The sequence below is a fragment of the Bipolaris zeicola genome (genome assembly GCF_000523435.1).
Source record: "Bipolaris zeicola 26-R-13 unplaced genomic scaffold scaffold_121, whole genome shotgun sequence".
Classification (NCBI taxonomy): Eukaryota; Fungi; Ascomycota; class Dothideomycetes; order Pleosporales; family Pleosporaceae; genus Bipolaris; species Bipolaris zeicola.
In genome coordinates, this window is record NW_006912170.1 from 19,077 (window position 1) to 32,594 (window position 13,518).

At 53.0% G+C, this 13,518-nt stretch overlaps 7 protein-coding genes across 7 annotated transcripts; 4 read left to right on the top strand and 3 right to left on the bottom strand.

The window, feature by feature from the left end:
• Window positions 1-139: 139 nt before the first annotated feature.
• On the top strand, window positions 140-2,316 carry COCCADRAFT_27726 (uncharacterized protein; the record flags this gene model as incomplete). The annotated part of the gene is made up of 2 exons (XM_007715932.1): window positions 140-759; window positions 807-2,316. 2 exons carry the CDS (start codon window positions 140-142, stop codon window positions 2,314-2,316), a joined length of 2,130 nt encoding a protein of 709 aa, XP_007714122.1.
• Window positions 2,317-3,065: 749 nt separating this feature from the next.
• COCCADRAFT_27727 (uncharacterized protein) lies at window positions 3,066-3,530 on the top strand (the record flags this gene model as incomplete). Its single annotated transcript, XM_007715933.1, has 1 exon — window positions 3,066-3,530. One exon carries the CDS (start codon window positions 3,066-3,068, stop codon window positions 3,528-3,530), a length of 465 nt encoding a protein of 154 aa, XP_007714123.1.
• Window positions 3,531-4,075: 545 nt separating this feature from the next.
• On the bottom strand, window positions 4,076-4,240 carry COCCADRAFT_100926 (uncharacterized protein; the record flags this gene model as incomplete). The annotated part of the gene is made up of 1 exon (XM_007715943.1): window positions 4,076-4,240. A coding segment is annotated over one exon (165 nt), but the record flags the coding sequence as incomplete, so codon positions are not given.
• A 373-nt stretch (window positions 4,241-4,613) lies between these two features.
• On the bottom strand, window positions 4,614-7,343 carry COCCADRAFT_27728 (uncharacterized protein; the record flags this gene model as incomplete). Its single annotated transcript, XM_007715934.1, has 1 exon — window positions 4,614-7,343. One exon carries the CDS (start codon window positions 7,341-7,343, stop codon window positions 4,614-4,616), a length of 2,730 nt encoding a protein of 909 aa, XP_007714124.1.
• A 1,872-nt stretch (window positions 7,344-9,215) lies between these two features.
• COCCADRAFT_27729 (uncharacterized protein) lies at window positions 9,216-10,225 on the top strand (the record flags this gene model as incomplete). The annotated part of the gene is made up of 2 exons (XM_007715935.1): window positions 9,216-10,023; window positions 10,080-10,225. The coding sequence occupies 2 exons, from the start codon at window positions 9,216-9,218 to the stop codon at window positions 10,223-10,225; spliced, it is 954 nt and encodes a 317-aa protein (XP_007714125.1).
• Window positions 10,226-10,990: 765 nt separating this feature from the next.
• On the top strand, window positions 10,991-11,167 carry COCCADRAFT_100982 (uncharacterized protein; the record flags this gene model as incomplete). Its single annotated transcript, XM_007715944.1, has 1 exon — window positions 10,991-11,167. One exon carries the CDS (start codon window positions 10,991-10,993, stop codon window positions 11,165-11,167), a length of 177 nt encoding a protein of 58 aa, XP_007714134.1.
• Window positions 11,168-11,650: 483 nt separating this feature from the next.
• COCCADRAFT_27730 (uncharacterized protein) lies at window positions 11,651-13,021 on the bottom strand (the record flags this gene model as incomplete). The annotated part of the gene is made up of 3 exons (XM_007715936.1): window positions 11,651-11,944; window positions 12,004-12,560; window positions 12,616-13,021. 3 exons carry the CDS (start codon window positions 13,019-13,021, stop codon window positions 11,651-11,653), a joined length of 1,257 nt encoding a protein of 418 aa, XP_007714126.1.
• Window positions 13,022-13,518: the final 497 nt, after the last annotated feature.

Genomic DNA, 13,518 nt, shown 5'->3' on the forward strand with positions numbered 1-13,518 from the left:
GAGCAAGCCTCTCTGCTTTTGCTACCCACTCCACTACCACTACTTTCACCACCTAGCTGCATGTACACACTGCCACTCACTGCTGTTTTTCCTGCCAAGATAGGTGTACTGGGCTACGGCTGCCCTGGTCTTGCCCGCCATGCAGGCTGAGTCCGACTGGACTGACGAGCCTTCTCGGTCGTCCAAGCGCCGTCGAACAGATGCAGAGAGACTGGCACGACCCCGAAAATATCACCTCGAAGGAAAATACTGTGACCGATACCGCCTCCTCTTCAATGGAATTGTTCAGCAAGCTGCCAATCGCTTCGACAGTAGACACATGCCTTATGCTTTTTATTCTTGGCAAATTGGTTCTTCATTGTGGTCTACAGCCGAGCAAGCTACTTTTTACTCGGCTCTACAGCGACTGGGAAGAGACAATGTCCCAGGCATAGCAGATGCAGTCGGCAAAAGCATACCAGAGGTACGCGAACTGCTCTTGTTGCTCCACGGTGCCGCAGTCAAGCAGGGCGATGCTGGTCTGACTTTTCGCGATATCCCGGCCGCCGTTGAGATTGGTGACGAGTGCGACGCCCAAGTAGAACTTGCAGCCGATGCACTGGCGTGGTATCAGGAGAAGTGGGAGGCCCGCCAAGAGCAAAAGCAGCATGGCGACTACTGGTTGATCACTTCGGCCGTGGCTGTTGCAATCGAGAACGCCATCGACGGCGAGGTGGACGAGCCAGCACCTCCGCGAAGAGGAGGGAAGGTCATTGTAGGGTACGTGTGTATGTTTGTGTTCAAGAAGACAATACTAACTTGCGCAGAGCATGCCTGTCATGCAAGAAGTTTAAGCAAAAGTGCGACCGAGAGCTTCCATGCAGTAACTGTAGGCGACGGAAAATGGCCCAATGCGTGTATCCTGAATCATCTACCAGGGCTGATCAACCTGTCAATTCTGAAGAGCCCAAACAAGACGGGGAGCCAGATAGATCAGATCATGCACCAACTACACCCGCTATTCTAGAATCACTGCCAGAAGGATCACTGTTGCACCCACAAAATATGCTGAAGCTGTCGAGAGACGTCTTCATGAATCGCTCGCCAACGATACCTTCTCCTTGGCTGCACTGGTCGCAATATACATCAGACATTGCCCAAGAGCCGTCCATCTATCGTACTGCATTTGGTGACTTTCACAACCTCGTTGTATCAATAACCACACGACTTGTACGACTGGCTATGATACAATCAATGTCCCGTTTACGCTCGCGGAGTAAGAGATCCACACACGGTGCACTTCCCACAGTAAGGAAAAGGGACGTCCGTACCGCCATCGACCTTGCGGGTATGCCTAGAAACAGCCAAGAGAGATGGAGAGGTGTTGCTCGACGGTGCGCACTGAGAGTCTACGATCAGCAGCTATCTCGGCATGGTCGCAAGAAAATCAAAAGAGAGGTACCTTGGGATGAGTTTGAACGAATCATGCGCCCAGAGGAGCCCATTGCCAGCACTCTAACGACGGACGTGGAGACTTCAGATGATCAAGCTGAAGCCCGGTTACGAGCAGCGCGAAAGGGAACACCTCTTCCTATTGAACGACTTGCACTGTCTGACTCGGATGAGTCGTCACTGGACGAAACTACGCAACCATCGCAGCCCACACAGCAGTCCCGAGATACGACCGGACGGTACACAACAGGAGACGGTCAAACACCAACGCCGTCGACACTGACGCTGAAGCAGCATGATCGAAAGAATGCTCAAATAGACGAGTTAGAGATGTGGATCATGCTCGGTCACGACCCAGCCAAGTCCAAGTACCTCAACCAGATCGATCCGGTCAGCGATGAGGACGAGGATGAGGATGAGAGAGTCATCACGCAGCCCAATGACTGGCGCTCATTCACAAAGTACCGCGCAGAATGGGAAGAACTTGAAACACTACCAAAACCCGAAGCCTTTGAGGCAAACCAGACACCTCTCGCAGTACCGCCCGTTCTACACGATGATACCGTAGAACCCGGAGATTCTAGCTCCGATTACACAGGTGGACCGGGGAAGAAGAAGCAGCGCCCAAGGAAGCCAGAACCAGTTGAACTCGAGGCGGAGAGCGCTCACGCTTACGCAAATAGGAAGGCACGAGAGTTGGCGCAGGAGATGGACCTACCTATGAGTGAAAGTAGTCGTCAGGGTTATGGGCTAAGTAGTGGTTCCAGCAATAGTGGTGGCGAGGGGCGATACCAAGTAAGGCAATCCATAGAGACTAGTGGTCGTAGGGCGATACACTCGGACGACGAGGTGAGCGAAATGGACTGGGATACATTTATCGATTGAAGTTCCAATCAGTCCTTGTAGCATCTAGAAAGTCTCAGAAAAGGCGTCGAATTCAATCTTTTTGCTCTAGTGATACATCACCTATCGATTTGGTATCATGGTGGTTCGGTACCGAAGATGCTTCTTATACGTCACCTAAGAGCTGGCTGGGTTATGTAAAGGAACAATCATAATTTGATAGTCTGGTCCCCAGTGACTTAGAATATAAGTATTGCTATTTTCCACTCAGTGTGCTGCATCAACGTGCAGTCGCGACTGGTTTCGGATTTATCGCATCCACGGCACTTGTTGAAGAAAAACTGCCCACCCAGGACAAGTAGCGTCCAAGTCATTACAAACCTCAACTTCGCCTCCCTATCGTGGTTCTTCTAGCGAACGTCCATTTCTAATACCCAATCGTCGTGGTGGCTTTCCCGTCCGATATCACAAATTTGAAATAGAACAGCCATAACTGGCTGTTCCCAAATCTCTCTATACTCTTTTCCCCCATATACCAGTCTCGTTCAGGATCGTAAAAACACCACCAATCAAAAATCTCAAACAACAAATCATAACCACCTCTTCATACTTGTCCAAAATCCGAACCAGGATCCTCTCTCCAACCACTCACAACACCCACTTCACCTTAACCCCCCTTTGCCTCCCCCTATATAGGACCACCTCACCTCACCATGCTTCTCCCACCACGTCTTCTCCACCACCATTCCTCTAAGAGAAAGAGCAACAAAAACCACCAAAAAAATAAAAAAATGAAGACCTTAACCCTCCTCACCATCGCCCTCCTCTCCACCTCCACCCTTCTCCCCGCCCTCGCCCTCGCCGGCGAACCCCTTCCCCCCCGCTCCAGCGGCAAATACGGCAAAAATGTGCCTCCAGAACCCATCGACACGCCCCTCAAGCACCCCAAGGACCCTGCACTATGGTGGCAAGGCATAACCGACGACGACGTCTACCACCCAGAATGGGCGCTCTCATCCCGCGCAGCCGTCGTCGACGCATCAACCCAGATAAGCGCGTCGACGGCGCAATCCGCGCACAAGAAGAATAACAAAGACAAGAAAAAGAAGAAGAAGAAGGGATACGGGCTTTCGGGTCATTGGAAGAAGTACGGTTGTGGTCGCGTGGTTAATGAGGGGAAGAAGGGCGGCGAGGGGAAGAAGGAGACTTGGGGGAGGAGTAGGGCAAAGTATAAGTGTCATCCGAAACTTTGGTAGATTAGAGTGCCGACTTTGTTTGAAGAGGGCAAGGATGACGGGACATGATGCGGAGAGCGATGTTGACGGGCGGGAGGACTATCAAGGGGGTGAATGTGTAGTTTTGTAACATCAGGGATGCTTTGGCTTGAGGGCTTTATGGAGGGGTTACGTATCGACGTGACTGGGCATTTGGGAAATGTGGACGAGATAATTCATGGTTAGTGTTTTTGGGGGGAGTTGGAAAGATTTTCTTCTTGGAAATGGAATTCAGCTAATTGACATCACTTTCGTTATGAGAGTGCCTTGGTAGTAAGTAAAACTGGCAGCCAATATGTATGAGGAAATCAGTTTGTGCACTTCACCAAGGCCTAACACAATCCCCCTTTCCTCACGCATACCTGACAATACACTATACAAACATACATCACAATGCAGATAAAGGTTTAAAACAATCTGAATGGAAAAGGAGAAGAGGATAGAATCAACCAACAACCCCCAAGTGCATGAGAGGCCTGAGCCGAATGCATGAGCACGGATCAACGTGGGAAAACCTAGTCTAAAGTCTACCACCCAAATAAATCTCTTTTGATCTCCGTGTCCCCTCCCGTACCAAGATAACCAATCAAACTCCACAAAATCATTATAAGACGTGCTTGAAGAACAAACGCAATAGATCCAGTTACACGGAAGACCCTTGCGGACCCTGGTCCAGCAAAAAGGGCCATATCCGGTACCAAGATTAAGAAAACAACCCATCAAGACGTGCGTGCGTAGTATAGCATGCAAATGACGCAATCAAGCGAGAAAAAAAGAAGATACACGAAGAGAACAAGGGGCTTGGAAAAAGAAATCAAAGGAGAGACAAAGAGACCCAACGGACTGGTATAGCGCGGAAAACAGACATACGACAATTTCTCCCCTCCAGACCAATATTTTAGAAAAGAACAGGCATCAAGGTAAGCAGTGACATGAAAGCGTAATAGCCGCGACGAGGAAAGCAGAGCCGGCCCAAATCTCAATAGTATAATAACAAAGACTGATTCGAAACGCCGACTCCATGGTGTACACGATGTTTGTATAAGACATCTTTTTTGGTGATAATCAGACGATAGAAGCCCTAGGTGCAACCTCGGGCGGTGTAGGGGGTAGTGGCGCAGTAGGCGGTGGTGCTGGGAGGCCCATGAGCGGAGAAAGCGGCATGCTGAGAGGCGTGACTGGATGATCCGCGGTTGGTGGTGGCGGAGGAAGCGGTATGCTGGGCGGCGGAGTAGGTGATGTGATATTGCGAGGAGGTGGAGGAAGAGGCATGTTTGGTGGCGGCGCGGGTGGCGGCAGGCCAATTGAACTTAGACTACGCTTTACTACAATCGTCTTTTGGCTGGTTTGCTGTGCTAACGTTCGTTGCCTCAGCGCCTCGATATTAGGGTATGCTTGAACGTTGGTAGTTGTAGGGGCTGCTTGGATTGACATTCTTTGGCCGGGAACGAAAGAGGGCGTAGACGAGATGAGGCGCAGTGGGCGGGATGACAGGAAAGGTGCTCGATCAGAACGGATCTGAACCGAGGCTGGCCGACGCAGTGGGTTAGACTGTGCTGAATTAAGACCATGAAGGCTAGGGGATGTTGTCATGTTGGATGCCGCTGAAGCTGGCCTTATTGGCGCAGTCACAGATCGATTCGCGATCAAGGGAGAAATCGAGGGCGTAGGTGAGGGTGTCTGACTGGCTCGACGTCTGGCAGAATCGATATGTTGGGCTTGAGGGCGGACTGGAATAGGTCGCAGAAAGGGCTTTGGTGACCCCGAAGTTCGACGCCTTGTGCCGGTGACCTTGCTGGTAGAAGCAAGGTAGGGCGCTGGGTTTGACATGCCTGTTGTTGTTGTCGTATTACCCATGATGGACTGGCGTCGAGCAGGCGGTGGGGGAAGTGGTGCAGGCTCTTTGGGAGGAGGCGAGATGACGTCCCTCCTAGGTGGTGAACTGTAGACATGAGCATTGAACCTCACCGGGCTATCCTCGCGAGCGGGAGGGCTGTCATCTTCCTCGGGCTGGTCTGGTATATCGTTCTTGAGCTCCGGGGGTGATGAGTATGCCAAACCGATTTCAGTTTCTTGAGGTTGGTCCAGACTTGGTGCTTGGTTGACTGATATAATTGGGCCTGCGGCCAAAGGGTTTTCAATCCCGGGAAACGTGGGTGAGGCAGGACTGTAGAGAGAATGACGCAAGTTCTTAGACAATGTCTCAGCTGTTTGCAGAAGATTCTCGTCAGTTGTCGGCAGTGGCTGCATGGATCTACGTCGGGATGACATTGAACTGTTTGGATTCATTTGGAAGGATCGCAGGGACATGGCACTTCGGAGGGGCTCGTTGTCGCCAGTCGCACCACACTCTTCCATCAGAGGTGATTGTGGCGCGGGTGATGATTCGCGCGATGTGTTCTGGGTCCCGGCGCCAGAGAAAGATGTCGATGACGACATGAAGGAGTACCGTGAGCGGCCGCGCAATTGTTCGAGTTGCATCTGGTGTTGGGATACCGGTGTCGATGTGGCTGATGACGTCTCGACGGAGAGACGGCTGCTTTGTCGATGAGATTGTCCGCTTGATGAGTCGATGCTTCGTTTGGTCTGTTCAGGATTCGTTTCCCAGTCCGAGGTGATGATTTTTGGCGACGCTGAAAGGCGTGGTTCGATTGGTACAACCTTGCTCATGTTGTACGCGTCTCGACTGACCCTGAACCGATGGTTGGCGATTTCAGCAGACTCTTTGCTTACCGAGCCGCCATCGGTAGAGCAAGAAGCTCGGGCAGAGTCATCCCTTGTTCTTGTACCACCAAGGTTATCAATCTCCCTTCGCACACTCGTCATCCATTCGTCCATCTCTTCGGCGCTCTCAAGAACTAAGAGGAAGCTCGTTACGGACCTGCGTGTGTTGAGATGTTGTGTCCGCAGACGTGCTAGGATTGAGCTCTTTGGGCCAACTTCGAGTGCGCCATCATCGCTAGCATGGCTGGATATTTGAAGCACCCAATGTTTGCCGGGTATGAGGTCACAGGCAAAAGCCGCAGACTCCTTGCCGAGTTTGAGCACCTTTTCCGGTACCCTGTCAAAGGGGCCATCACCAGCATATTGCAGGATGTACCCGCTAGTGACGAGGACGTAGATTTTGTTGACAAGCTCTGGTGTAGGTGGGTGAAGCACCGAGTGGGATATGAGGCGTTTGTGACTCTTCTCCAACTTCTTGGCCTCTGTGCTGTTTTCAGTAATGGTGGATAGTTCGCGTTCATGGTCGATTCTCTCGAGTAGGGACTCTGCTTGCCGTCTTTGGCTCTGTGTCCGCATCAAGACCTCTGGAGCAAAGACACAGGCTTGCACGGTAGCATGCTTGATGGACTGGGGGAAAGCCTGGAAGAGTGGCGGCGGCTCCCAGTCACCAAACTCGTTATATGATACACCGGAGCGCATAGATATGGGCCGGAATCTTTGGCTTGCTCGGGCGCGTATTGTCTGCTGAGCGGGGGGCGAAGGGTTTTGTCGCAGTGAAGACTTAGGTATGGACATGGGAGCAGTCGGCTTTGGTGGCGTTTGTGGCCGCATTGGCACTGCGAGACCAACCTCTGTGTGACCGCGGGCCTTTTCTACCTTTGGCTTGCTGAACAAGTTGAACAAGGACATTCTAGAAGATACACGCTCGAGCGTCTTTGGTGGAGCGGGTACGGATACTTTGGATGCTACCGAGGGTGAGCGTGCTGCTTCTCGTGCTGCTTCTCGCAAGTTTGCTGTGGAGCGGGTGAGGCGCCATCTGGACATGGGCGGCCGTGCCGAAAGGTCGGCCATTGTGAATGTGCTGTGACTGCACAGCGGCAGTATAGTGGAAATGTGAGAGAGCGACTGGAGGGTAAACGTGAGTTCCGGCGAGTATGTGATTTAGAGGGGATAAGGCAAGTGGGTAGTAGGTGTGGCAGATTGGTTGCTGCACGGGACAGTCGAATCTGTCGATATGGAGAGCGACAGGGAAGGCTGGTCTCTCGGGGGTCAAGGGCTCTCGGAAGGGACGGCCGGGGTGCAAACGTTGGTCGAATATGGTCCGTGTGTGAGAGTGTGACAATAGCGATTGGGAAGTCGAGGATAACGAAAGAGCCGAATTGGGGATCAATCAATGTGGGGAGAGTCAGCGGAAAGGAACAAGGAGCGGGATATAGGTGGTGGTGGTATAGCACCAGGAGAAGCGAAGATCAAACGAGCGGACGGGACATGAGCCCATGAACAAGAAGTAGGCGGCGGCGCTGGGCGGCAGATATGTGGACAGGACCAGAAAGCTGACCAAAGTGAAACGACGACACGAGTCGGCTTTGGTGACGAGAGTCGCGGAAGAGGGAGAGGAGTGGTGGCGAGTGTTAGTTGCCGCAGATGAAGGATGGGTAATCATGGTAGTGCGCCAGGGGAGCAGTTCCCTGTGTGATGTGAAGACGCAGGGGGTGTAATGTGGCCCCTATACTGCCAGCTCGAAGACAAAGTTGGGAAGGGAGAGATGGCGACGGCGTGCGCTAATCGAGACCAGGGTTATTTTGGCGCGCTGCAAGCAGGCTAGCCGGGAGAGGGCCGGCACAACGTCTTTTGACAGTGCGCTGGCCCAGCCAACACGAGCATTTGGCTGTGCACGCGGACGAAGCGCGCCGATGTGAATGGGGGTTAGTTGGGGTGTAGGTACGCGACGACGCGTCTTGGTAGAGAGAGGGAGGCTAGGTAGGACCTTGCAAAGGCGGAGACAGCGACGACGAAAGTGATGACGAGGACAGAGTAGTCTGTAGCAGAATCCACCACCTGGCCGCTCTCCGGGGCGGGGTGGAAAGGACAGGGTCGCAGAAAAAAGTATTATTAGCGAAACTCTGCAGGACAAGGCCGGGCAGGGAGCGGCAGTGTGGCCGTAGCAGCCGACGCCAGGCAATACTGGGGCGTGGGGAGATATTGGATCGTGTTTGGGCGGTGAACTTGTTTTTACGGCCAGTGTGGCACGTCCGTCACAAACATGGTCAGGGTACGACGACGAGGCCAAAAGGAAAATGAAGTCGTAGTGGCAGCGTGGGTAGAAGGTCACCAGGGGCGTAGGCACAATGTTTGGCCTGGTGTCTCAGCGTGTGCCACAGGCAGCGAGGTGCATAAGTAGAGTTTGGTGCGGTGCGGGTGCACGGGGAAGGCCATGTTAGCCCGCGCAAGCGGGTGGCATGGCTGCAAATCTTATTCCCGTTGGTGACATGTCGAGATGACGACGGGCATGGGGATGATAAAGATGAGGCGGACGGGATCGAGGGCTGATGGAGATGGCGATGGCGATGATGAGATGCTGACCAGTACAGTACGTAGTCGTTGGTAGTGGTAAGAAGCGGGAGGAGGGGAGCAGGGGGGCGGCAGGGCAAGGCTGGCCGGCTTTGGTGTTCCTGCAGTAGCGCGGCCGTCCGACTTGCCCCGCCAGAACCAGTTCCAGTTCCAGTCACCCCACCACAGCTGTCTGGTGACGCTGACGCTGACTGACGGACTGACTGACTGACTGACTAACTGAACGACTGACGGACTGCCCGCTGACTACCGCGACTACAGTAGTACATCCATCAATCTTCTCATCCACCTCACATACCGTACACACGCACATCTACGCCTACAACTCCTATACCCCACTTTACATCACCCCATCCCGTCCCGTCCCCCGCCATGCCCGACGTCAACACCATCTCCCCTCCTCCCCACGCCTCACCCTCGCCTCGCACCCAGTCGCCCTCCAGCTCGCGCTCTCCCCACTCGCTCGCCGCCACGGCTGCCTTGAATGCCGGCATCCACAACCAGGACTCGCGCTCGCCCTCGTCAGGTGACATACGGAGAGATGCAGAACGTGCCCGTCGCCGCTCCAGCATCCGCATGAACCTCAACCTCAACGATCCCGCCCTACCTGCCCCCGGCGAAATGCAGCAGAGCCCTTCAGCCCGCGCCAGAGGCACCGGTACCTGGCCACACAGCCCACACCATGAGCGCGCCCCCAGCCTAGGTGAGCTGCACCAGGAGCTCGAGGCTGAGCAGGAGGGCCAGGTCAACCGCCTCCTCAATATGATCCGCGCCCAGCAGGCCCAGATAAACAGCCTTCAAGCCAACCAGCACCCCTCGTCCGCCTCTGCTGTTGTTGACGACGGCACCCCCACCTCGGAGCGCTCCATGTCCATTCCCGCCTCGCACTCGCACTCGCAGCACATGTCGCCGCTGCCCTCAGCCGCCCAGCCCCGCTCCCGCTCGCCTTTTGGCCTGGGTTCTATCAGCCGCCAGTCGTCGTTTGCAGACCGCTCGCGCCACAGCAGTCATGCGGGCTCTCCCGCCCTGCGGCCCATATCCGGCCAAGCCGGCTCCTACGACCCCCACGACATGCTTCCCAGCCCTGCAGCCGCTAGAGATGAAAGTGCTTTTTACCAGGCAGAGACTCAGAACCTGACTCGCGAGAACCAGATGCTCAAGCAGCGGATACGAGAACTAGGTATGTACTCATCCACTTGTAACACAACACTAGTACTGACCATGATTTTTCTGTAGAACGCCAGCTAGCAGAGCAAAACCCTACCAGCCAAATTACCCACTCTCCCTCTGTCCACTCTAGTCTTGCCCCAACCCCTAATCGTCAGGCCAATGACGGTGACGATGCTCCCCAGGATGCCCAGCCATCTGCCACTGCAGAGTAATTTTTGGTCTTTTTTGTTGTCTTCTTTTTCCACCGGCATCGGATTGGGCTTCTCCTCTCATGACACGATTCTGACGGTGGCGGCGGTTGCATGGTAATGGCGTTGACATGGTTTTGAGAATAAAAAAACAGTGACTCCTAGTCATCGTTCTTTTTTTCGGTAATTTGAAGTACGACTAGTGGCTTGTGGCTGAAATCGTCACGTTAATTGACTATTTTAGCTTGCGCATGTGTGGTTCCGAGATGACTGTACTTTTGGTCTCGAATTGATTGTTTGCTCATCACATTGTCTTGTAACGACCACGCGAGAACTAGAACGAAATGACGATAATCACGAGATCATGCCTTGGATGCATGTACGAGAAGGAAACAAGAGATATATGGCGCAATTATACAACACGAGCAGATACGTCATGGGTATCCTGACTTGACACCCAAACACCCTTGTCTACCCGCGCTCCTGCCACCTGTTCGAAACTACTCCTACCAATACACACAATCATAGCGGACTGTATTAATTTTCCTCTTCTCCATAGAAGCCCCTGCTAATAAGTACGCGCTCACTCTTTAGTATTGTGTAATATGTAGCTCCACATCCGAAACCAGCTATTACGCAAACAACAAACTAGTCCCAACCTCTACTTCCTTCCTTACACTCCCTCCAACCTCGGAATACCGCAATAACAACAGTCCTGCCTCCCATACCTTTATTCCCCGCACACCGAAAACACACTCTAGGCCCTTACCCGTCTCAACTCCCCTCCCTATGAAAATCCGAAAAAGAGAAAAAAAACCGTTATACCCTTTCTTTCAAACTTTCCTCGCAACATGTTTCAAGGGTCCCCCTCCCCCAAAAAAACGCAATAGAAAAAAGCTTGGACACGTGCACATTGATCACCGTGGTGTCCCTCCTCCGCACGCCTCAAGGGACCCTGGAATGTAACAAAGTTTCAGTTGGCACGGGAGAGGAAGGAGAAAAAAAAGTTTAAATTTGCGCAAAAGGTAAAACAAACGGTGGCACTTAATAAAAAAGAAGAATTTTGGATGACTGAGATTCGAGACAAGTGTTACTAAAGCGTGTAAGTTAGGTTGGACAAAACAAGAATGATGACTAAAGAGAGAGAGAGAGAGGGAAAAATTGGATAGAAAGAATTGAAATAGAAAGAATCTCCAAGTAAAGCGCTTGTAATACTAAAAAAAAAGAAGCTAGAGTACGACTGCAGATACTCTCTCCTTCCACCTCAGTATCACGCGTCACCTCGGTTCCCAGAACACAGACACTTGTTTGAAGTGAAAAACGCCAAAATTTTCGCCTGCTAACCCATGCATAGTATCATCGTCCCCTCATCTCTACCTTTGCGCTCCCTATCTACCTAGTGCAAGCTAAACAAGTAAACAAACAAACAAACAAACACGCGCACCTACACTACTCCTCCTCAACCTCCTCCACAGTCGCCCGTGGTGGCCGCTGAGTTGCTCCGCCCTCTGCTGTAGGTTCAGCCCCAGTAGCTTGTGGTGCGTTATCCACAGGCGCAGATGCAGGTGCAGGTGCAGGTGCAGGAGGAGCAGCAAAAGGAGCGGCATTTGGCGGCACAGGAGTCGTTGTCCTCGAAGCATCATGACCGTGTTTCTTGCCCTTGATACCCGCAGCCTTAGCAGCCAACTTGGCAGCTTTCTTTTCCTTTTTTGCTGCCTTCTTTGCCTTGATATCCTCGGGAGTCTGTCCATTTGTTAATACACTTTGAAAAGGGTTAAAAAGGCGGATAATGTTTCACGTACCTCTTGCCATGCCCACACAGGTCGGAACGAGTCGAAGAAACCGACGTCTTCGAATAGATTGGGGTAGAGCCAGAGACCAGGGGGCGCAACGAATATCGTGATGATGAAGAGGATCAGGCGGACAATGGCCATGACGAAGAAGAGTCCAATCAGGCCAAGCATGCCCATACTCAAGTACCACACACCTTGGCGCAGCATCAGCGGCCACAGCGGGAACAGCACAATGGCAATCACGGCCACCAAGGCGCCAAGAGCGTACAGCTTTTGCTTCCATTGCGATCCCTCGTACAGCCAAATGTAGTAGCTGTCGTCATTTGCGTCTTGGTGCTGCTCAATCTTGACCGTCCATAGACCCTTGATGCGCTTGGGCTTGGCGTGGTTATGGCCCTCGTGTTCATCCTCATCGGCCTTGGATACCCGGAGCGCAAGTAGAGAAAGCGGCAGGAGCTTGAAACAGTTCTCTGCGGTAACACGGTCGTGGACTTCTGGGAGCAGAGGGTTCTTAGCCCGTGCCTTTTGGTATGCGGGAGACTGGATGGCGCGGATTGCTCGCTTGACTATTATTTACTTGTTAATTGCATATTCACATGACAAAAAATGGTCGCATCCTACCTCTGAACATGTCCTTTCTCTTTTCGTCGTGCACGACGGTTCTAGGCTTCAAGTCCTGCGACTTGAGCCAATTCGCAAGAGCAATGGCTTCGGGCTTGGGTGGGCCGGGCTGGATGGGCTGCTGCTGTTGCTGCTGCTGCTGCGCACGCTGCTGGGCCTCCATCTGCGCCTGCATCTGCATCTGTTGCTGAGCCATGGCCTGCTGTCGCATTCGCTGAACATATTCCTGGATTGAGATTCCATGCCTTTGAGCCTCGGCGGCAATTTGCATCTGGATTTGCTGGATTTGCTCGGGGGTGGGCTTTTCGCCGTTGGGTCCGAGGGGTATCGGAATGGCAATCGAGCCCGGTGGTGGCGGGCCTTGATGGGTCTCATACTCTGGCGGGGGTTGTTCTTGTTCGGCCATGGTGAGAGCGAGAGTTTGAACCGCGGGCGAAAGAGATGACCTGACCGATCGATGCGGAGGGAAATCAGGTTGGTGATGGAGGACTCTGGAAAAACTAAGCGTTCGGCGGTTGACACGGTGGACTTTCGTGATGCCACATTACATCAAACCCCAGGCCGGCGGAAGGTAGGTCCGGGCGGGGTGACTAAGCGACGCTTGGATACATGAAATTCTCTGCGAGCTACTAAAAGCTTTTCCTTCCACCTCACCTGTTCACAACATCTCACACTTTGTTTCCACATACTCCCAGGATACCCTATCCGCACCATGGTGTGCGCCTTATTGTTTCACGAATCCGACTAGGTCAACCGTTGTCGAATGCTGTGCACTCAGCATCCCTTTGGCAGGGTCTGGTGCGCGGCCGCACATCCCTCGAGGAATGCGCTTGGAACGACGGCGCAACCCGCCATGTAAAGGGCGCCGCCCTTCTCCAGCATCAGTACTAGCATGGTCAGCAT